Source organism: Anabrus simplex, chromosome 2 (assembly GCF_040414725.1).
Source record: "Anabrus simplex isolate iqAnaSimp1 chromosome 2, ASM4041472v1, whole genome shotgun sequence".
NCBI classification, from domain to species: Eukaryota; Metazoa; Arthropoda; class Insecta; order Orthoptera; family Tettigoniidae; genus Anabrus; species Anabrus simplex.
This window is the reverse complement of record NC_090266.1, coordinates 309,484,553-309,509,484: the sequence shown is the minus strand read 5'-3', so window position 1 is coordinate 309,509,484 and position 24,932 is coordinate 309,484,553. Positions and strand designations below refer to the sequence as shown.

Genomic DNA, 24,932 nt, shown 5'->3' with positions numbered 1-24,932 from the left:
CATGTCCAGCTATATATATCCTGTCTCGTGATATCACGCTTAAAAATCTAATCTAGTCCTAACCGTTATTAACACTTGGATATCATAATAATCTACGTACAAACCAAACAACTCGCCATATAATTACGATGTCATATCTCGTCATTACCATTATGAATTTTGCACACCCCTCACAGACAAACCGATCATCACGACCATCGCTCTATATTTTGGACAACCCTGAAATTGGGTTACTCTGTTCCTTATACTCAAAGTTCGTGATTTCAAATGTTCATTACGTCCCCAATTACAGTATTTCACAGTACTTAGATCATTACCGGCTATGAATTTCAACTAAATCCAGCATTTTAACGTTTCCCCTGGCCGAGAATTACAGTACAATCTCAACTCCACTCTTTTCCCGTTACATCCCCGCTCAGCCGAGGCCTCTCACCTCCAGTTCGCTTGGCAGTTACATGAAACACCTGTTTGTTCCAGTTGACTGGCTTCTCAAAATGCTCACCTTTTAAACTCTGCCGACATAATTAAACAAATACGATATTCCAACCAACAAAATGCACAGATTATGCTTCAAGATGCCCACACTAATTATACGCGTCGCCAATTATTACCGCTATGGATTTCTATGAATTTCTTTCCATTCTCAACATTATAAATATTCCTCGGATATCATGTCCCGGCTTCAAATGACAGGACTCTAACCTGATTCGCACATCTCATCTCAACTCATATAAAACATTCCTCGGGCTTCCGTGTCCCGGCTTCAATGACAGGTCCAACCTGATTCACAAACTAACCTCTGTTTCCCAGCTCCACAATTATCCTCGACAAAGAACTGGAATAAAATCCTCACTAGAAATCCCGACGTCTAATATCGCACAATGCATTGATCATGAATAACTTCGCATAAATGATATCGTATTTAATAACCTGATTTTCACGAGAAATGACTGAAACATTCTACTAGATCTTTTATTGTCAGTCAGACACAGTTTAAATGGGCATTAAAAAAAACGTTTCTCTCCGTGACCAAATTCATCACCCTAGGTTCTCACCCGACAGCGCGCTTCCGCTCAATTGAAAATGAGTGACCATGGATTAATATTATTAACGTCAAATTGCAGACAGAAGAATTTTACGTCGAATGAACATCTTAATTTGACATCACAAAATATAGGCAGTACACTCACACGGATGACGATCTACATTGGACGTGATATCACTTCGAACCCTATTCAATAACTTTTTACAACATTATACGGCACTCGCAAGACTTCAAACTTTTATCCAAGTGGAAAATAAAACCAATGACTCTTTTAGTCGTACTCTCACATTTACAAAACTTAGTAGGGGTGACCACTGCGTCGTATATCCCCATTCAAATACACTTTAAGAAATCACGAGACAAGATATAAGAGGTAGTAAGATGGAAAGTCACCTACCTCATGTCACGCCAGTATTCGTCTTAGGGCTCACCTGTGACCCTGGCATTTTATTTAGCCATTTTTACATTCATGGCTTCACAGTTCATTATTAATTTTCTTCAGGTTTCCTGGAATAAAGCATTAAAAAAATACCCTTCACTTGTTTGTTGAGTGCACACGATGGACTATAGTTATTTACGCACACGAATTACTTAATCACATTAGAATTTATTCAGTACTTTGACCGTCCTATCTGGTACAATTATTTCACTCAAGAAAACTATCTCCTCATGGAGTCAAGACCTAGCCACAATGGCTAAAATCTGCAGTTGAACTCAGTCTACTTTCGTTGGTTTGATTTCGCAGAGCAGCTCAACAATTTTTCGTCCGCTTTGTATCACAAATGCCGGAGAAGGAGACTTCGTCATGGCGTCCCTTCATATTTATAGCAGTTACCCCCTCTCTTCGGATCTCTCCCTTTGCCGCCAAGAAAATTTCTATAAATTTTCTGACTTACCTAAACTGTAATTTCAAGAGTTTTGAAAGTGACTACATGCTTGCTACATTTCTGGCGGTAGTGTTCATGGACATTTAAAAATTTTACGGGTTCGATTTGTGTGATGATTGACCCCCTTTGATAGGCACTATATTTTTTGACTTGGCGTGGTCACGCCATGTACACGCGCTTTGAAATAGTTCATAAAAGTGACTTGAGATTCTTCCGCCGTCGACACGTGTGGTTGACGTCACGTACCCCAGAGCGTGGGACCGAAGGTAATCACCCCCTCGTCACGTGTCAAATCCATGCTATCAAGAATCCAACATTTAGTTTAATTGTTACATTATGCATAATGTTCTTAGGGCACAAAGGTCATGGGTTCAATACAGTAGGTGTAATAGAGGGATGGGAAGGAAAGGGGGGAATTGTAGAAGACAGGTGGTCTAATGTTTTAAGGGGAAGAAGATTGCAGGCTAAGGGCTCCATTCAGGATCAGAATTCAGGACAGGAGTCAGTGAGAAATCAGTACGAGTCGCTGCGGGCAGGACAACCGAGGGAAGATGAGGAACAGGGAACTGTTGCCGAGAAGTGTGGAAGTAGAAGAAAGGGAAGAGGTAGGAAAGGGAAATGTGGAATAGTGGATAGGAAAAGACAAGTGTAACAGGGTCATGGGATGGAGAAAAGGGAGGAGGAAGTAGCTTCTGCAGCTGTCAGGAATGATAGGACTGACAAGGTGGGGAGCAGATCAAAGGAGGTGGGTAGGGTTGAGGCTCTGGTCATGGGGGATACCATCGTTAGACACGTCGGGAAAGTGTGTGGAGGAAAGGGTACCAGGGTAGAGTGTTATCCAGGAATTAGGTTAAGGCAGATGTTGAGTAAAGTAGAAGAGAAGGAGGAGGGAAAGGAGAATGTGGTAGTGTTTCACGTTGGTACTAACAACGTAAGACAACCAGGTATAAGTACCAACATAGTTGTTGATGTGTGGGACCTGGTAAATGCAGCACGGGTGCAGTTTAAGGAAGCGGAGACTGTTATCAGTGGAGGACTGTGTAGGAGGGATACCGACTGGAGGGTGATTGGGGATTTAAATGAGACTATAGAGCGGGTATGTGGGAATATGGGAGTGATATTTCTAGATCCTAATAGGTGGGTAGGAGATAGGGATCTGCACTCAGATGGCCTTCACATAAACCGCAGTGGTACATATACAGTAAGTTAGGAAATTTGTTTAGAAGGGTTATACGGAAATACATTCAGCGAAATAGGGTTGCCTAGGGAGCAGTGTTAAGGGAACAGGGAACTGGAAATCAAGTAGGGATGACATAAAAATGTTAGTGCTCAACTGTAGAAGTATCGTAAAGAAAGGAGTAGAATTAAGTAATTTAATAGATGTATACTTTTCAGATATTGTAGTAGGGGTTGAATCATAGCTGAGAAATGATATAATGGATGCAGAAATTTTTTCACGGAACTGGAGGGTGCTTCGTAGAGATAGGATAGGAATGGTAGGAGGGGGAGTATTCATTCTGGTGAAAGAAGAATTTGTAACCTACGAAAAAGTTAACGATGACAAACACGAAGTTCTAGGGGTAAGGCTCATCTCTAAAGATTATAGGCAACTTGATGTCTTTGGAGTGTACAGACGCAGAAAGGGTAGCGCAGATGTTGATTCCGAATTATTTGATAAGATAATCAGCTGTGTGGGAAACGATAAGGAAAGGAACGTGATTGTAGCGGGTGATCTCAATTTACAAATGTCAATTGGGAAGGTCGTGCGAAAGACAGGAGGCATGACAAGAAATGGAAAATAATTTAATATGGAAAGGGCACCTGATTCTGAAAGGGGTGGAACCAACTAGAGGGAAGAATATTCTGGACGTGGTTCTGGTATTACCAGATGAGCTCTATAGATAAACCGAAGTAATAGACGGTATTAGTGATCACGAAGCTGTTGTGTGGTAACTAAAAATGAATGTGAAAGAAAGGAAGATATTAAAATTAGGACTATTAGGCAGTACCATATGGCCGATAAAACAGGCATGAGGGAGTTTTTAATAATTATGATCGGTTGAAAACGGAAAATAAAAATGTAAACAGACTCTGGGATGGGTTTAAAGCAATTGTTGAGGAATGTGAAAATAGGTTTGTACCTTTAAAGGTGGTAAGGAATGGTAAAGATCCACTATATTATAACAGAGAAGTAAGGAGACTAAGAAGGAGGTGCAGGTTGGAAAGAAATAGAGTTAGAAATGGTTATGGAAGTAAGGAGAAATTGAAGGAACGTACTAGGAAATTGAATCTAGCAAGGAATTCAGCTAAGGATTACATGATGGCCAGCATAATTGGCGGCTATACAAATTTTAGTGAAAAATAGAAGTGTATGTATAGGTACTTTAAGGCAAAAACAATTTCCAAGAAGGACATTCCAGGAATCATTAATGAACAAGGGGAGTGTGTATGCGAGGATGTTCAAAAGGCAGAAGTATTCAGTCAGCAGTATGTAAAGATTGTTGGTTACAAGGATAATGTCCAGATAGAGGAGGTGACTAATACTAAAGAAGTATTAACATTTACCTATGACAGCAATGACATTTACAGTAAGATAAAAAAATTTGAAAACTAGAAAAGCGGCTGGAATTGATAAGGTTTCGGGGGATATACTAAAGACAATGGGTTGGGATAGAGTACCTCGGCATCTGAAGTACTTGTTTGATTATTGTTTGCATGAAGGAACTTTACCAAATGAATGCGGAGTTGCTATAGTAGCCAATGTATATAAAGGAAAGGGTGATAGACATAAAGCTGAAAATTACAGGCTAGTCAGTTTGACATGCATTGCATGTAAGCTTTGGGAAAGCATTCTTTCTGATTATATAAGACATGTTTGCGAAATTAATAACGGGTTTGATAGAAGGCAGTTTGGATTGAGGAAAGGTTATTCCACTGAAGCCCAATCCAGCAAGTTATAGCAGATATCCTGGATTCAGAAGGTCAATTGGACTGTATCGCGATTGACCTGTCTAAGGCATTTGATAGGGTAGATCACGGGAGACTACTGGCAAAAGTGAGTGCTATCGGACTTGAAAAATAGTGACTGAATGGATGGCTCTGTTTCTAGAAAATAGAACTCAGAGAATTAAGAAGGTGAAGCTTTATCTGTCCCTGTAAAAATTAAGAGGGGAATTCCTCAAGGCAGTGTTATTGGACCTTTATGTTTCTTATATATATCAATGATATGTGTAAAGAAGTGGAATCAGAGATAAGGCTTTTTGCAGATGATGTTATTCTGTACATTCTGTAAATAAGTTACAAGGTTGTGAGCAACTTGAAAACGACCTCTATAATGTTGTGAGATGGACAGTAGACAATGGTATGATGATAAACGGTGAAGAAAGTCGGGTTGTGAGTTTCACAAGTAGGAAAAGTCCTCTCAGTTTTGATTACTGCGTTGATGGGGTGAAAGTTCCTTTTGGGGATCATTGTAAATACCTAGGTATTAATATAAGGAAGGATCTTCATTGGGGTAATCACAAAAATATGATTGTAAATAAAGGGTACAGATCACTGCACATGGTTATCAGGGCATCTAGGGGGTTGTAGTAAGGATTTAAAGGAGGGAGCATATTTCTCTCTGGCGAGACCCCAACTAGAGTATGGTTCCAGTGTATGGGACCCTCACCAGGATTACCTGATTCAAGAACTGGAAAAAATCCAAATAAAAGCAGCTCGATTTGTTCTGGGCGATTTCCGACAAAAGAGTAACTTTAAAAAATGTTGCGAAGTTTGGGCTGGGAAGACTTGGGAGAAAGGACACGAGCTGCTTTACTAAGTGGTATAATCCGAGCTGTCAGTGGAGAGGTGGCATGGGAGGACATCAGTAGACGAATAAGTTTGAGTGGTGTCTTTAAAGGTAGGAAAGATCACAATATGAAGATAAAGTTTGAATTCAAGAGGACAAATTGGGGCAAATTTTCGTTTATAGGAAGGTGAGTTAGGGCTTGGAATAACTTACCAAGGGAGATGTTTAATAAATTTCCAATTTCTTTGCAATCATTTAAGAAAATGATAGGAAAACAACAGATAGGCAATCTGCCACCTGGGCGACTGCCCTAAATGCAGATTAGTAGTGACTGATTGATCATAAAACAAACTGCAATCTAATGATGAGGTCATCCAAGATTTCCACTTCCCATTGTACTTCGAATGTTATTTCTCATACTCAGTAGTACATATTCCCCAGCAGTAGGCCCTACATATTACGGTAATTCGCGGTGTCTTTATTGTGGAAACACATTTTTTAAAGCATTTATTTTTTACAAATGTCATACTTTAGGTTATCTGCCGATAATCCATCCACAGAGGTCTACCAAAACCTGAATATTTTGCTCGGAGAAGCTGGATATAGATAGAGTTGGTACGGCTGGAAGTGATTGGAATCAGGTGTTAATTTTTCAGACAACTGACTGATGTTGATCAATTGTGTACCCTCCTGTCAATATTATGAAGATTACTCCTGATGTCATCTATATCAATCCCATAATTAGCATCAGACATACTGTAATTGGTTTGCCACTTATTGGTATTAACCATTTAAGTGAAGTTATTTCATTTATGTTTCATACCATACTCAAAATTTAGTAATTATTGGTTGTTGCCACTGTGGGAAATCTCTCCTGAAAGGGAAATTGTACCTGCAGGATAAAACTCGTGTCCTCGACCCGAGGTAATGCAACTCTTTTCAGGCACAACCCCATTGATATTTGATGTACCATTCCAATCAATCAATCAATCAATCAATCAATCAATCAATCAATCAATCAATCAATCAATCAATCAATCAATCAATCTCTACTGATCTGCAGTTAGGGCAGTCGTCCAGGTGGCAGATTCCCTGTCTGTTGTTTTCCTAGCCCTTTCTTAAATGATTGCAAAGGAATTGGAAATTTATTGAACATTTCCCTTGGTAAATTATTCCATTCCCTAACTCCCCTTCCTATAAACGAATATTTGCCCCAATCTCTTCTCTTGAATTCCAACTTTATCTTCATATTGTGATCTTTCCTGCTTTTAAAGACACCACTCAAACTTATTCGTCTGCTGATGTCCTCCTACGCCATCTCTCCACTGACAGCTCGGAACATACCACTTAATCGAGCAGCTTGTCTCCTTTCTCCCAAGTCTTCCCAGCCCAAAATTTGCAACATTTTTGTAACGCTGTACTTTTGTCGGAAATCACCCAGAACAAATCGAGCTGCTTTTCTTTGGATTTTTTCCAGTTCTTGAATCAAGTAATCCTGTGAGGGTCCCATACACTGGAACCATACTCTAGTTGGGGTCTTACCAGAGACTTATATGCCCTCTCCTTTACATCCCTACTACAACCCCTAAATACCCTCATAACCATGTGCAGAGATCTGTACCCTTTATTAACAATCATATTTATGTGATTACCACAATGAAGGTCTTTTCTTATATTAACATCTAGGTACTTACAATGATCCCCAAAAGGAACTTTCACGCCATCAACGCAGTAATTAAAACTGAGAAGACTTTTCCTATTTGTGAACTCACAACCTGACTTTTAACCCCGTCATCCTGCCATTCTTAAATATCTGGCAGTACCGTAAATTGAACCCGGGCTTCCGAGGACGGCAGCTTATAGTGCTAACCGTTACGCTATGAAGACAGACAGCTGTAAGGTGAAAGCTTCTGCATTTCAAGATCCTCTCATGATGAACATCATGATAATGCTAACTACTGTTTTATGGATCCTATTATCATGGTTATAGGCCCAAGATTATTACAAGCACTTGTCTATAGAACATATTGCAAGGAAATATGAATAGAAACAATACCATAGGAGACTCCAAACAGCACAAATGTATAATGTTGTTCATCACATTAAGACACTAGTCAAATATGGGGGAAATGTATCTGTATGGTATGAATACTAAATTTCTATATTTTACCAGTTAAACCACCAAGTCAACAACAAGCTATGAATGGAGTAGCTTTGTGATACTGTTCCCAGTTGGTCATGTCAAAGTCGTGTGCAGAGTATATGTAATGGGTATGCAGCATGCTACTGCATCTTTGTCATTTCAGGTCAGTTTTATATCCTGGTTTCTGAGGAATAAATACACAGCCCATAACGTAGCATATTATATGACCGATCCGTATATTTATCCTTCCTAAATCAATGTTCTGCTCTAGCGGAGATGAAATCTAATGGCACAGGATGTTGACGTTGTTCATCATGTTTCGGAGTGTGAGTTGGTACACTGTAGGAGGCAAGGAAAGAAGTTTCACTCATTGCATATTCTGTGATTTACTAACTTGATATACCTTCCAGGAATATAAGTGGAAGCTGAAAACCTTGGTATTCTACATAACTGGTGCACCAAGATGTACTCTGGACACATAGTTGTACCGTATGCGGCAAAACAAACTACACTGAAATGTTATTTAACTGAATTGGTGCAGTATATGTTCAAAATGTGTACCATGGTTCATTACGTCTCTGAAAGTTATTGAACATGTTTCTGAACGAAGGCTACTGTGAGGACACAAAAATGACGTAACCTTCTCGCGTAATTCAGGAGTATTTGTAGATGGGTCATCTGGCTTGAAAACTGATTCCTTGAATATGCCCATTATGCAAGCATCTGGGGCCGTGAGATCCGGAGGGAATAAAGGGTACGGGAGTTTCACGATTAGCCGTAGCTCCATCACCCTTAGAAGTTTCTTGCGTAACCAAAACGGCGAAATATCTGGTCGACTGTTTTTGGATTCTGTGCAGCATCCGAGCCGCCTCTGTGGTGTAGTGGTTAGTGTGATTAGCTGCCACCCCCGGAGGCCCGGGTTCGATTCCCGGCTCTGCCACGAAATTTGAAAAGTGGTACGAGGGCTGGAACGGGGTCCACTCAGCCTCGGGAGGTCAACTGAGTAGAGGTGGGTTCGATTCCCACCTCAGCCATCCTGGAAGTGGTTTTCCGTGGTTTTCCACTTCTCCTCCAGGCAAATGCCGGGATGGTACCTAACTTAAGGCCACGGCCGCTTCCTTCCCTCTTCCTTGCCTATCCCTTCCAATCTTTCCATCCCTCCACAAGGCCCCTGTTCAGCATAGCAGGTGAGGCCGCCTGGGCGAGGTACTGGTCATACTCCCCAGTTGTATCCCCCGACCAAGAGTCTGAAGCTCCAGGACACTGCCCTTGAGGCGGTAGAGGTGGGATCCCTCGCTAAGTCCGAGGGAAAAACCGAACCTGGAGGGTAAACAGATGATGATGATGATGATGATGATGCAGCATCCGATGTGTAGTAGTTCATGAATAACGACATTAAGCCGTTTAAACTCTAAAAAAAAGAGACGTTTTTCGTTTGATGTGGCCATTAAGGTTAATATGGCTTTCATGTGAAAACCGTACAATATATTGCGGAAAAAATATCTGGATCCTGTCACGTCATGGATAACATTCTGCTGCAGAAATCCAACCAGGCTTGTTCCACCCCTTTCTATTAGACGCTGAGCAACATGAATGTAGTATGCAATACCCCCCTTACTTTAAAAACCCGCTGAACTGACCTATCGCTCACACCGAGTTTCAGTGATGTTCATCATAGACTACAGTTTGGGGACTAACAAATAGTGGAGAAGTAGCCTATGAGTCTCGTTTGTGGTGGCGGTTCATGGGCGCTCTGCTGTCCCGTTTCATTGACAGATGCCATATGGCGGAAATTGTCAACGACAGCTACCATTGTTCTGTTATTTGTTGTCTCCTTATTAAATCGCTCCTCGTACTGTTCCTTAACGTGAAGCGAACTCGGCCCATTCTGAAGCCCCACTCCGTATGACAGGAAATGATGTTCCAAGATAACCTTCTTCTCTGTTGCGAGAACAGTAATTGCAGAAATTAACGCAACGATGAATTCACAATATGTAAAACTATTATATACATATACAATAAGTAAATACTTCCTTCCTAGGGAAACTTGGACAGCAGATGATAAATAATTTCAGTGTTGTTTGTTTTGCCGCATGGTGTACATGATGGCCATCATCTTAAAATTATATTAATGTAGGTATATTTTTCATGTATAACGGTGTTGCATGGAAGTACAACTTTGCATTCTTCTCTTATAGTGTTGTGAGGTTAGTGACTGGTTATACAATATTAATCATTATTCATGGGCAGGAATTATTGGAAGATGTTACCAGAGTTTTAACAGCTACAAATCCCCAAACTCCGCAGAACATTGTTGAGTTCAACTTCAAGGACTGTTGCTTTGTTCCGGTTCCCACAGTTGGACATATTGTTGAAGTACTAAATATAGAAGGCACATGTCTTCTTCGAGATTCTGAAGAGGGAAGGAATCAAATCATTCTTGAAGGAGGAGTTGTTGGTAAGTTCGTCTTGCAAAAAACAATATTTTGTATACTACTAAGTTAAGTAAGTTCCAATAATCATGATTGTATCCTCCTTATAAATGAAATCTTGTTTTCTATTTGTTTAAATAACGGATGGATTCTTTGTCAACCAGAAACCCATCCAAGGTCATGGCACAAAGAACAGTGCTAATCTGGATATTACCGAGCGAGTTGGCCGTGCGGTTAAGGGAGCGCAGCTATGTACTTGCATTCAGGAGACAGTGGGTGCGAACCTCACTGTCCGCAGCCCTGAAGTTGGTTTTCGGTGATTTACCACTTTCACACTAGACTGTACCTAAGTTAAGGCCACGGCCGCTTCCTTCCCACTCCTAGTCCTTTCCTGTCCCATCGTCTTCATAAGACCACTCTGTGTCGGTGTGACGTAAAAACAGTTTTTTAATAATCTGGATATTCAGTTTATTAGGTTACTTTTACATATGTCTCTTGGCACAGATCAGTGCAATACCTGTCCTACTCGTTGGCTGAACGGTCAGCGTACTGGCCTTCGGTTCATAGGGTTCCGGGTTCGACTCTCGGCAGGGTCGGGAATTTTAACCTTAATTGGTTAATTCCAATGGCTCGGGGACTGGGTGTATGTGTTGTCTTCATCATCGTTTCATCCTCATCACGACGCGCAGGTCGCCTACTGGCATCAAATAGAAACACATGACATTCTAGGTGTAAGGCTCATTTCTAAAGATAATAGGCAACTTGATATATTTGGAGTGTACAGATCGGGAAAGGGTAGCACTGACGCGGATTCGGAATTATTTGATAGGATAGTCGGCTATGTGGGAAACGACATGGAAAGAAATGTGATTGTAGCGGGAGATCTGAATTTGCCAGATGTCAATTGGTAAGGAAATGCGAACGACAGGAAGCATGACCAACAAATGGCAAATAAGTTAATATGGGAAGGACAGCTGATTCAGAAAGTGATGGAACCAACCAGAGGGAAAAATATCCTGGATGTGGTGCTGATAAAACCAGATGAGCTCCATAGGGAAACTGAAGTAATAGATGGTATTAGTGATCATGAAGCTGTTTTTGTGGTAGTTAAAAATAAATGTGATAGAAAGGAAGGTCTTAAAAGTAGGACTATTAGGCAGTACCATATGGCTGATAAAGCAGGCATGAGACAGTTTCTAAAAAGTAACTATGATCGGTGGAAAATGGTAAATAAAAATGTAAACAGACTCTGGGATGGGTTTAAAGAAATTGTTGAGGAGTGCGAAAACAGGTTTGTACCTTTGAGGGTGGTAAGGAATGGTAAAGACCCACCTTATTATAATAGAGAAATAAAGAGACTAAGAAGGAGGTGCAGACTGGAAAGAAATAGAGTTAGAAATGGCTGTGGAAGTAAGGAGAAATTGAAGGAACTTACTAGAAAATTGAATCTAGCAAAGAAGGCAGCTAAGGATAACATGATGGCAAGCATAATTGGCAGTCATACAAATTTTAGTGAAAAATGGAAGGGTATGTATAAGTATTTTAAGGCAGAAACAGGTTCCAAGAAGGACATTCCAGGAATAATAAATGAACAAGGAGAGTGTGTATGTGAGGATCTTCAAAAGGCAGAAGTATTCAGTCAGCAGTATGTAAAGATTGTTGGTTACAAGGATAATGTCGAGATAGAGGAGGAGACTAAGGCCAATGAAGTAATAAAATTTACATATGATAACAATGACATTTACATTAAGTTACAAAAGCTGAAAACTAGAAAAGCGGCTAGAATTGATCACATTTCTGGGGATATACTAAAGACAATGGGTTGGGATATAGTACCATACCTGAAGTACTTATTTGATTATTGTTTGGTCGGAGGAGCTATACCAGATGAATGGAGAGTTGCTATAGTAGCCCCTGTGTACAAAGGAAAGGGTGATAGACATAAATCTGAAATTTACAGGCCAGTAAGTTTGACATGCATTGTATGTAAGCTTTGGGAAGGCATTCTTTCTGATTATATTAGACATGTTTGTGAAATTAATAACTGGTTCGATAGAAGGCAATTCGATTTTGGGAAAGGTTATTCCACTGAAGCTCAACTTGTAGGATTAAAGCAAGATATAGCAGATATCTTGGATTCTGGAGGTCAAATGGACTGTATCGCGATTGACCTGTCTAAAGCATTTGATAGGGTGGATCATGGGAGGACTACTGGCAAGAATGAGTGCAGTTGGACTAGACAAAAGAGTGACTGAATGGGTTGCTCTATTTCTAGAAAATAGATCTCAGAGAATTAGAGTAGGTGAAGCTTTATCTGACCCTGTAATAATTAAGAGGGGAATTCCTCAAGGCAGTATTATCGGACCTTTATGTTTTCTTATATATATATAAATGATATGAGTAAAGGAGTGGAATCGGAGGTAAGGCGTTTTACGGATGAAGTTATTCTCTATAGAGTGATAAATAAGTTACAAGATTGTGACCAACTGCAACGTGACCTCGAAAATTTTGTGAGATGGACAGCAGGCAATGGTATGTTGATAAACGGGGTTAAAAGTCAGGTTGTGAGTTTCAGAAATAGGAAAAGTCCTCTCAGTTTTAATTACTGCGTTGATGGGGTTGAAAGTTCTTTTTGGGGATCATTGTAAGTATCTAGGTGTTAATATAAGGAAAGATCTTCATTGGGGTAATCACATAAATATGATTGTAAATAAAGGGTACAGATCTCTGCACATTGTTATGAGTGTGTTTAGGGGTTGTAGTAAGGATGTAAAGGAGGGGGCATATATGTCTCTGGTAAGACCCCAACTAGAGTACGGTTCCAGTGTATGGGACCCTCACCAGGATTACCTGATTCAAGAACTGGAAAAAATCCAAAGAAAAGCAGCTCGATTTGTTCTGCGTGATTTCCGACAAAAGAGTAGTGTTACAAAAATATTGCAAAGTTTGGGTGTGGAAGAATTGAGAGAAAGAAGAAGAGCTGCTCGTCTAAGTGGTATGTTCCGGGCTGTCAGCGGAGAGATGACGTGGACTGACATTAGTAGACGAATACGTTTGAATGGCGTTTATAAAAGTAGGAAAGATCGCAATATGAAGATAAAGTTGGATTTCAAGAGGACAAACTGGGGCAAATATTCATTTATAGGAAGGGGAGTTATGGATTGGAATAACTTTCCAAGGGAGACGTTCAATAAATTTCCAATTTCTTTGAAATCATTTATGAAAAGGCTAGGAAAGCAACAGATAGGGAATCTGCCACCTGGGCGACTGCCCTAAATGCAGATCAGTATTGATAGGATATCCCGGCACTAAAAGCCATACGACATTTCATTTTTTTTTTTAGTGCAATATGAAGCTTCTACTGAAGCCTCAGTCTCATTTTTAGCCGTGGCTGTATGGAAGCTGCTCAGGTATTGGTGGCGCTGAGTAATGATATTCAAAGAATGCTATCTGGATGCAATGAAAGCTATTCGCAAGGTCAGATTTGTGCTGCAACTGCACCTTCTGACAGTGCGAAAAACACTGACAAACTACCTCACACCTCAGCTTGCCTAGTACGCCCCATTTTGACGCCGCCACCGGTTTATTCGGTTCCCTTACAACTAACTTACATAATCTTTGGTGGTGCCGTTTGTGGATCCAACCAGTCGCCGAGCTAATGAATTAGCAGGGCGGCTAAGTGAGTACTTGTACCAGAAGAGACAATTTGCTTTACTTCGCACCGACAGAGATAGGTCTTATGGTGACGATAGGATAGGAGTGGGAAGGAAGCGGCCGTGGCATTTGCCTGGTGTGAAAATCGGAAACCATGGAAAACCGTAATCAGGGCTGTCGACAGTGGGGTTCGAACCTACTATCTCACGGATGCAAGCTCACAGATGTGACCCCCCTAATCGCACGGCTTAGTCGCCCTTTAACTATATAAGTGTAGAATTCCGTAATACCGACACCATGCCAACTTCAATTAAGCCTTATAAAATATATGTAGGCCTGTATCACCTCAAACAAGATAAATAAGAATTGCAGATGGACGATGGTTAGACAAACGATCGCTGTAACGTAGCAAGGTAAGTGTGTGCCACGCGCGAAGATGGAATCTGGAAACATCACCAGCTATCCTTAATTACACGTATCACCAACCAGAGGTATGGCGGAAGGTATATTCCTGAGAAACAACAAACTCAATCGAAATAGCCGTCTAACTATGGACGAAAAATAATGAAATCTTCAAGCGCAGATTCAAATAGTGAGTATTTATCATTAAATTGACGATACTGTATGCTCCATTATCCAGGTTAATTAATTTATGAGAAAATGCGAAATTTTCAGTACCGGTATATTATATTGAGAAATTTCAGAAGTGGTACCTGCAACATATCGGGAGAACAAACTGCCTGCCATAAGCTGTTCAAGGCTATTCAGTTCACCAATGTAAAGTTATGATTTACACGACAGTTGTGTTATGTGAAATATATTTCTGAACTCAGCGTATATCGAGGACCTGAAAGATTAACATGGAGGAATTGTACAGTACCGAACTTCTATAGCCTATATCAGGCATTGAAGCACTATATTGAAGTTATTAAATTTTCATTATGTGACCATGAGGAACTTCCTAATCTTGTTACCGTACACAAAGTTGACATTCGCTCAAAATACATAATTTTAAATTACTAAGAATGTAACACACATCTTTGATAACTGTGTTATTTTAGAGAGTCCAGAAATAAAGCTTTTGATAGAAAACAAATAACCGAGCTCGATAGCTGCAGTCGCTTACGTGCGGCCAGTATCCAGTATTCGGGAGATAGTAGGTTCGAACCCCACTGTAGGCAGCCCTGAAAATGGTTTTCCGTGGTTTTCCCTTTTCACACCAGACAAATGCTGGGGCTGTACCTTAATTAAGGCCACGGCCGCTTCCTTCCTACTCCTAGCCCTTCCCTGTCCCATCGTCGCCATAAGACCTGTCTGAGTCGGTGCGACGTAAAGCAACTAGCTAGAAAAAAAAATACATGCTAGTCCATAAATAGTAAGCATGTATGACCATTAAACACAATTCGCAGGCAGAAAGTTTCTCCAGTAAGATGCAAACATTCTTCATACAGTGCGCGGGAAAGTGAAAAGATGAAGCGCTTGCTGCAGAACTACCGCACAATCGACAATATTACTCTACAATTGCATATACGCTCTAAGTTCTCGCAGAAAATATAAATCAATGTATTAACAGGAAATGACTAGCAATTTTCGGTGAACACATCAGCTAAGTAATAATATAAAACCAAAGCGTCATACAACTCTTCGATGTCGCTCATTGAGTTAACATTGCGTTGGGGTTTTATGTAACTCTCTGCACATTCTTCAGAGTAGTAGGTGAATTTCTGTTTAATACCACTCCATTGCACACTCTCTGCAAATATTGTGCAGCTAATGTATCAAGGGCGGGAGCTCGATTAGTATAATGAATGTCGTATTGTACGTGTCCTCTCATTTTGCGTTAAAATGAATCGGCAATATGAAAACAAGGTAACAATCTATTTCTTAAAAATACAGAAAACGCAACATAACAATGTTAGAGTGAGCTGTGGGAAAGAAAGTGAGTATTAAGTGCCACTGAAGTGCGTTCATAGTAGTGACATCCAGGTAATTTTAAGAGCAACAACGAAAACCTCGCTAACTACAGCAACAACAGGATACTACAGCAGAAGCAGGTAATGGCTCGAAGTTGGCCTAATATGTCTATGATATATTATATGCATCTTCTTGACTGCGTGTTTCGGACAGTGTAGATGTTAGCTTGTATTCGGGAGGTGGTGGGTATCAAACCCACTGCCGGCAGCCCTGAAGATTGTTTTCAGTGTTTTCCCATTTTCACTTCTTCACCATCCGATCGTCACCACAAGAACCGCCTGAGTCAGTGCGACCTAAAACAAATAACAAAAGGAGGGTTGATCTTTGAGTTTAGTAACCTAGTGTGTGAAGAATCTGTTCTGTACCTGACAGCCTCTGTATCTGTTGAAAGTTAAACTGCGTCTGAGTCCTAAAGTATGTAACCTACATTGCGGTATGATCCGCTCCTAGCTCTTTCCTGTCACATCTTCACTTATTTGTGTCGGTGCGACCTAAGCAAATTAGTGAAAAGAAAGGAAGAAAAAGTTGTATTAAATCTGTTCAAATTCTGTGTTACTTTTCTGATTTTTTATTTTGGCAAATTAGAAAAATATGCTTACACATGGATAACTAACACTAATTGTTCAGCATAAATGGTACTCCAATCTTCTATTCATATACTGTACTTGATGGTACAGTTTACACAAATACATGGTACTTACCCTCCACGAGAGGCTGTTTAATTTTCAGGTTTGTTATCTCGTGAAAATAGGTATTTATTAATGATTGACTTCATAACACACCACTTAATATTGTGGCCCTCATCCTTCCTGTACTATTCGCACACTCTTGTTATATCTCCTCTGGTCCTACATTACTTCAGAAAACGATACGTCTATACCGTTTCCTTTCTTTTCGAACCACACCCCCTTACCGTTGGAGGACACAGTGTGTCTCGTTTTAAATAGTATAAATCCAGAAGACTGTCGTGTATCTCCATGTTTAAATCTGACGTTATGAAGATGTTGGTACGGTACCGAGCGAGTGGCTGCCTTGTTTGTATCACGTAGCTGACAGCTTGCATCCGGGAGATAGTGGGTTGGAATTCTACTGCCAGCAGCACTTCCATGGTTTCCCTTTTCACAGGTGTACCTTAATGAAGGCAGCGATCACTTCTTTCCCGCTCCTAGCTCTTTCCTGTCACATCGTCACCTATCTGTATCGGTGCGACCCAAGCAAAGTAATGAAAAAAAGGAAGAAAAAGTCGTATTAAATCAGTTCAAATTCTGTGTTACATTTCTGATTTTTTATTTTGACAAATTAGAAAAATATGCTTATACATGGATAACTAACACAAATTGTTCATCATTATAACAATTTCCTTTGGTCATAGTTCAAAGTCCGGTCACTCTATGTGAGATTTGTGCTGGACAAAGCGGAGGTGGGGCAGGTTTTTCTCCGGGTACTCCATTCTTCCCTGTCACATTTCATTCCAGCAACATTCTCCAAAATAATTTCATTTCACATGCCATTCATTAATCATTGCCCCAGAGGAGCGCGACAGGCTTCGCCAGCCGGCACAATTTCTATCATCGCCGCTAGATGGGGCTTCATTCATTCCATTCCTGGCCCGGTCGAATGACTGGAAATAGACTGTGGATGTTCATTTTCATTTATATTCATCTCATAAATCTGTGAGGAAATAAAGTTATGGTGAATTATACAGATAAATTAATTTGGTACGGAGATCTTTTTTTTTTGCTAGCGGCTTTACGTCGCACCTACACAGATAGGTCTTATGGCGACGATAGGATAGGAAAGGCCTAGGAGTTGGAAGGAAGCGGCCGTGGCCTTAATTAAGGTACAGCCCCAGCATTTGCCTGGTGTGAAAATGGGAAACCACGGAAAACCATCTTCAGGGCTGCCGATAGTGGGATTCGAACCTACTATCTCCCGGATGCAAGCTCACAGCCGCGCGCCTCTACGCACACGGCCAACTCGCCCGGTGGTACGGAGATCTTGTACCTTATGTTTTTGTATTCAGTCAGCATGCTTTTTCGTTGCTGAAAGGTTTGGAATGGTAATTCAGTAATACTTTGAGAGAATTTGCTGTAATATTGCACCCTCAAATATATGACTTGCTGCCCTGTACTGTACCCGGATGAGATGGGCCATAGTTGTCATGATTTGTTAAAATAAAATAAATGTAGACATATGGGAATATTGAATCAGTTTGGTGTGGAAGGAAGAATTTCAACATAGTCAGACGTATTCTCGACAATCTGTCGCCAAAGTTAAGCTTGTCATAATCGATGGTATATATTCCTTGCCAGAAGCTGAGAAGATTAAAATCGAGCACTGGCAACAACAGAGCTAATTGTTACGAGGAGAAAGGGAGCATTTATTTTTGAACAAGGTGCGGGCAGCGCGTCACCATACTGAGAAAGTGTCGCAACAAAGTTTCCAACGCCTCCAGGCATTTTGTTGTCAAGTTGACAGAAGAAGATATTTAAACGAACCGCTGCAATATTAGCCAATGACAAAATTAGTAAAGGACTCGCAGATGCGCCAACATAAGTGAAATCAATATGAACTACAGTTAGTTTCTCCGATAACAATAATTAAAATATTTCAACCACCAAATCTGAACCGAGGGGATTTTTGTGATATCATCCCAATGTTGATTAGTTGCAATTGTAATGAATTAAAGCAAATAATTCTTGGAAATGACCCACGCTATCTCGCCATAGGTAAGACGATCACGCCATCAGGGACGCCGACTTAGCGCGCGAAAAGTGGAGGACAGAAATCAAGTAATATCTCCGTGATCGCCGAACGATATGAGATCAGAATACGACACGTGAATGTGTATCGCCAGTTTATTAAGTGGGATAAATTCAGAGATCCAAATCCACCTGCAAATGCCGATTTAGGATAACCAACCCCCTCCCTCCGGAGTGAACGCAGATAAACCACGCGCGAAACCAGGTCGACCATATATACTAGGGAGTCGGGCTTCACGGCAACCAATCGTTTGAAATAATTTGATACGCTGACACGGTGACTCTGTGACTCAGTACCAGGAAACGCATTATAGATTCTGTTAGAGTTGAAAGTACGTTAGTAGTCATGAAGGTGAAGACGAACGGTGACAATTATTCTGAATATCGAGTGTAAATTATCAGTATCACTGTATATGAAATTAATACATTTCTCAACATTTCATGTGTTGGAATTTAAAGGATCGATGGAACGCCGAAAGTACCCTTTGAAGGCAGTGTTCAGAGCCTGATATAAATATGCCATGATAGGCGGTGTAACAGTTATTGTAGCAGGGAACTGTAGGAGCGAGGCGATCACAAGACGGCATCGTATACTTCAGGAAGTGCCGGTTGAAGAACGCGATACGCGCCGGTTCGAATGAAACGACACTTCGTCGTAATGTGTCACGGCTTGTGGTTCGGGCTCAAGGAAGAAAATATTGTGCAAATGTGATGGGTCTAGTGGCACCTATAAGTGTTTTTTTATTTTTGTATAAATCATCTAATAAGATGTTAATCATGTGTAATCGCCCAGAAGTGTTTTGTTGTGTTAATTTTATAAAGTGCAAAATGATGTACGAGTAAATCACCATGGGGCCATGAGGCTTCTCATCCGCTACGAGGCAATGGAATTCTACAAAGGAATGAGTACACGAATTTAATATTTGAGGATGTTATCGCGACAAAACGGGATTCAGTGTAGATTAATCATGGTTACTTAACATGGATCACCTCCCGAATCCATGATTTTTAAGATAGACGGACGAACTAATATATATTAACGTAATTATGGGTTAGATTAATTAATTGAGCATTTGTTTGTTGTACATAATGTAAATATGGGATATTTTTTCAATTAATGCATGCTGTTTGTCAATACTTATATCAAAGTTCATTCCAAGTGTTAGATTTCTTTTTGTGCTAACCCATTTATTTGATTTTCAATCACTGCGGTGATTATTTGTATTTTAGTATGAATATTTGTTACCAGACAGCCAGATTATGATAGTGCAAGAGTGTGTAAAATTTGTGTTGCGTACGAAAGGTCATAATAATAATAATAATAATAATAATAATAATAATAATAATAATAATAATAATAATAATTTGTGCGCTTGCAAGTTAAAGTATAATTATAATGACAGTGCTTCGTGAGTGGCTAGTGAAAATAATAATCAATGTGGAGATAACATGTAGCGTTAAAGAACTTAATTCGGGCAGTAAATTTGATTTTTATGTAAATTGTTGATTTCACGTTTTTGGACTCTATAATAACCATAACAATTTGTTTAAAAGTGATAGAGGCACGTGTATAGGATGGTCACGTTATGTTGAAAGCCCAGAGTGATTTGAGCCTATTTTTAAGATCGGAAGCCGTGCGGGACGAAAATCCGGCAAGAGGTGAGAATTGAGCCGTACTGTTTTTGATGATGAAAGAGATAAATCTCGATGCCTAAGACGATATAATGTCGATTCCGGTGTTATGAGTGGCAGAATCCAAGCACCAAGGATTAATTAGTATATTAAAAGTTAGCAATCGCAGGCATTGGATGTATTTGCCCAGCCGCGATGTGCCATGGAATTTGAGGTGTGTCTTGGGAGGACATGGTGTACCCATAAAATTAACGGCAGTACGAAATGAAGGTTACGGTTCCGAATACCGTGGCGTCCCGATCGATGTTAATCGGATCTTGGTAGTTCATGTTGGGACTCAACATATATGACTAAATTCTAGAGAGTGGAAATAAAAATATAAAACTTGCCATTTTAATAATAATAATAATAATAATAATAATAATAATAATAATAATAATAATCCAAGCGAATCTTGTTTTAAGTCAATTCCTTAGTGCCAAAGTAGACCGAAATTGTAAAAGCTTATGCATTAACCATAAATATCGCTAACGGTAGTGTAACACGTGAAATATGTTACCATAATAATAATAATAATAATAATAATAATAATAATAATAATAATAATAATAATAATATGAAGAGTAATAATAGCAAGAATTTATTCGATTAATTTGAGAATAATTATGGTGAGATCAAGGTAAAATATTAAATCCATGATGAATAAGTGATGCGATAATGATAATCTCCACCGATGAAAGTAATAATAATAATAATAATAATAATAATAATAATAATAATAATGTGTTACGAAACTGATCATTAACTTGTGCGGAATAATTACGAGGGAAAACGACGCTTCGTTTGAAGCGTCCGCAAAGGATAGCATAAAATCATCCCGGATGATAAATGATACTAATAAAAAATAGGATGATAATTGAAATTAATAATAATAAAATAATTGATTGTAATCACAGAATATGATAATGATCAGATAAAGAATGATAATGATAATTATTTAATAATCATAGGAAGACATGAAAGGGACAGTCGTCCTGTGTCGAACTGGTCGGACCCAGATGTTGGGTTTCCACGTGGGAGATTGTTGGCGGTAGGTGCGAAATAACCCACAGACGGCACATGTCTTCGTTGTCAGAGCATAGTAATGAACCTTTCCGTACGTCTTGTCATATTGACAAATGTAAATATTGAGATAAGCTTTGAGTTAAGGAGCTACACCTGGCATGTTTGTGAATCTGGAAATATATGTTAGAGTTTGTCCGTACAATAAATTCCCGTTTTCGATACGATAACATTTCCACGGTGGTGGTCCGTCCCACTAGAATGTACATACCGGAAGTGACTCATGTCCAACGGAACGGGGAGATGACAGTAAATAGTTACTCTCATGCCTTCGTCTCCGAAAGAAGATCTCCAGCGGTCAAACGTCCACTCATACGGATGTGGATTCGATCCCCAGTAACCAATGGGGCGAATTCACCAAATATTTTACACTACCAGAGTAGTGAGGTGAATCCAAGTATTATGTCATTTCTTTTTCAGGATGTAAGTTTCCCATGTGCAGTTTGCAAAATAAGTCAATAAATTGCTTCTCATTGTAATTTCAATAGGAAGCACTTTCCATATCTTTTTATTGTAGTTAGTCCAGTATGCTCATGAAATTTAAGTTGTCACTTCCCAGTCCTATTGTGGAGTCTATAATTTGTATTGTAACAGGAACGCCCGTACTTCAGTTTATCGGAGAGCATGAGGAACGACAAGGCGTGTACGGCCCATGCTAAGAGAGTAAGAGAGAAGGGTAGTGAAAGAAAAATTCATGATTAAGTGGATCCTTCAGTTTATTCAATAAATAGGTAAATAATTATGTCACCTTTTATAGCTGAATTGTAGATTTGTCCCTGAGGGCGTGAAGAGGACGTTGTCCCGCGGCGGCTGCGTCGTCTTGCGGTCGGCGTCGGCGTTGTCTTCCGTCGTTGGTGTTTGTATTAGTGTTGATGACTCGAACCAGAGGCAGGAACGGGGAAATGTGGAGCTTCCACATTTGACGTCATGGGGTACTGGTGTGACACTTCCCTATGGCGAAGCACGCCGAAATAGTTCCCACAGCAGCAAGGATAAAGTTAGAGTCACAGTTCGTATTTGGAATAATACGCAAATGAAACAATCTAGAACCTTCCGAGGTGCGGTGATCAAGCACTTCATAAAGAAAATTAAATTTATCGAGTACAGTCTCTGCACTGTACTCCACCAGCATAATACATTTGTTGAAATAAATGACAGTCCAAATTCCCGTACGTCGTGATTTTCAGATTAACACTGGCACTTAAGATCATAATGCAACACAGTTCAACGGATAGACATAGTCTTTAAAGGAAATTGAGGCTGGCTAGAAATACTACCGCTGCTTTCACACAGTCTTTGAACGAAATCAATGCTGGCACAGTTAATGCAAGAACACAGTCTTTAAATGAAATAAAGCTGACACAATTAATGCAAGAACACAGTCTTTAAACGAATTCAAAGCTGGCACAGTTTATGTGAGAACACAGTCTTTAAATGAATTCAAGCTGGCGAGAACACAGTCTTTAAACGAATTCAAAGCTGACACAATTAATGCAAGAACACAGTCTTTAAACGAATTCAAAGCTGGCACAGTTTATGTGAGAACACAGTCTTTAAATGAATTCAAGCTGGCGAGAACACAGTCTTTAAACGAATTCAAAGCTGACACAATTAATGCAAGAACACAGTCTTTAAACGAATTCAAAGCTGGCACAGTTTATGTGAGAACACAGTCTTTAAATGAATTCAAGCTGGCGAGAACACAGTCTTTAAACGAATTCAAAGCTGACACAATTAATGCAAGAACACAGTCTTTAAACGAATTCAAAGCTGGCACAGTTTATGTGAGAACACAGTCTTTAAATGAATTCAAGCTGGCGAGAACACAGTCTTTAAACGAATTCAAAGCTGACACAATTAATGCAAGAACACAGTCTTTAAACGAATTCAAATATACAGCCGGACCGAGAGACGAATTATGTCGCGACGTGCTTACTTGCACACACTCGCTGACTCACGGCTTACTGCCGACTCACTCCACTCTCTGCCTTCAGCACACTGCCGTCGCATACCGCACACTCTCTCTGCTTTACTGCAGGCTCTCTGCTTACATTCTGCCTTACCCCAGGCTGGCGACTCGCTTATATTTCGTTCATGCAGCAATGGAACACGAAGGAACCTTCTGCGTGACGTCGCTTGTCCTTGGCCGGTGTTCTGGAACGTCGCGAACTTGCTCGCAGTTCCCATTATGCCTGTGCGCTCGGCGCAAGTTTTAAAGGCTTACGGCCGGGTGTTAGCGAGCTTCTCTTAATAAAAGAATGAAACGTGAATGCTCGTAGGGTGTTACCGTTTCATCTCCCCCCCTGCTCGGGAAAAAGAAAATTGCTGGGCGATTTTCTTTTCGCTCATCTCCTAGTAAAGTATTTCTTGAGATTGGCCGAGTTGAAGATTCCGTCAACGTCGCTATCTGCCCTTCCTACTTCGTAGGCACCATTATCTAGTGCGGTAAGTATCCTGAAGGGTCCTATGAACAAGGGACAAAATTTGGCGTAAATTCCCTGGTCAGGGTGTGAAACTGCAGGCTTGCGTATTAATACTAGGTCATCCACTTGTAAGGGTTGTCGAAACTTGTGATGTCGTAACTTCTTTTCTCGGATTTGAGCAGCATGTCGTAATTGCCGAAGTGCCTTAGTAATGCGAGCTTGTTGGCTCACTGCTGCGTCAGGTTGATCAGGCAAAACTCGATCCCAAGGTCTGTCAGGGGTGAGGCCTTTATGTACACTCAAAGGGATGTCCTGAATAGACTCATGCATGGTGGTATTGACGATCCTTTGCATAATGGGCAGAACTTCAACCCACTTCCAATGCTGTTGTCCACAATACAATCTACAGAATCTGGCAATTTCGCGCATAACCCGTTCGGCTGGGTTGGCTTCCGGGTGTCGGATAAGGCCGTTTCTTATAAGGTGATGTGTCAGTAACATCTAAGTGGTGCTTGAAACCCTTAATGACTCCAGGTTTCTCAGAAAATACATCTGGAAACTTCTTAAAAAGCTCTTGGATTGCCTTTATTACTTTATCATCATCGTAATCTGGGCTTTCAGCTACATTGGCGAAAAGCGTGAAGTTGTAGTGGTCCTCGTTAAACTCATCATCGATAATGGACGCCATCTGGTCCTCTACGGGTCCCACTTCCTCGGGTCGCCCCTCTTCGTGGACGCTTTCTTCGACAGGCGGAGCCTCGCTCATCTTGCCTTCTACTATGCCCACCGGGGTCTCACATTCCGGATTCTTCACGTCATTATAAGTAACCAACTGTAGCCCTACAGATTCGACGTGGAAAAATTTAATCACATTAGCGGGATAATCAATGATTCCCCCATGTTGAATGAGAAAGTCTGATCCAAGAATTAAGTCAAATTTCATTTGCGTCAAGATCAAAAATAGATGTTGGAACTTAACACCACCAATTTCTAACTCAAGAAACGCCTGGAATTTGCATTTAATAGCTTTGTCAGGAACTATGCCTTTAACCTTAACTTGAGCAACCG

General features: G+C 40.3%; 1 protein-coding gene across 1 annotated transcript in view; it reads left to right on the top strand.

Annotated features, from left to right (window-relative positions):
• LOC136863521 (dynein intermediate chain 2, ciliary-like) overlaps positions 1-24,932 on the top strand; it is a 234,239-nt gene that overhangs the window by 7,106 nt on the left and 202,201 nt on the right. Inside the window, exon 3 of the mRNA XM_068225982.1 lies at positions 10,116-10,323. Coding sequence (XP_068082083.1) covers positions 10,116-10,323 — 208 coding nt within the window. The remainder of the gene's footprint in view (positions 1-10,115; positions 10,324-24,932) is intronic.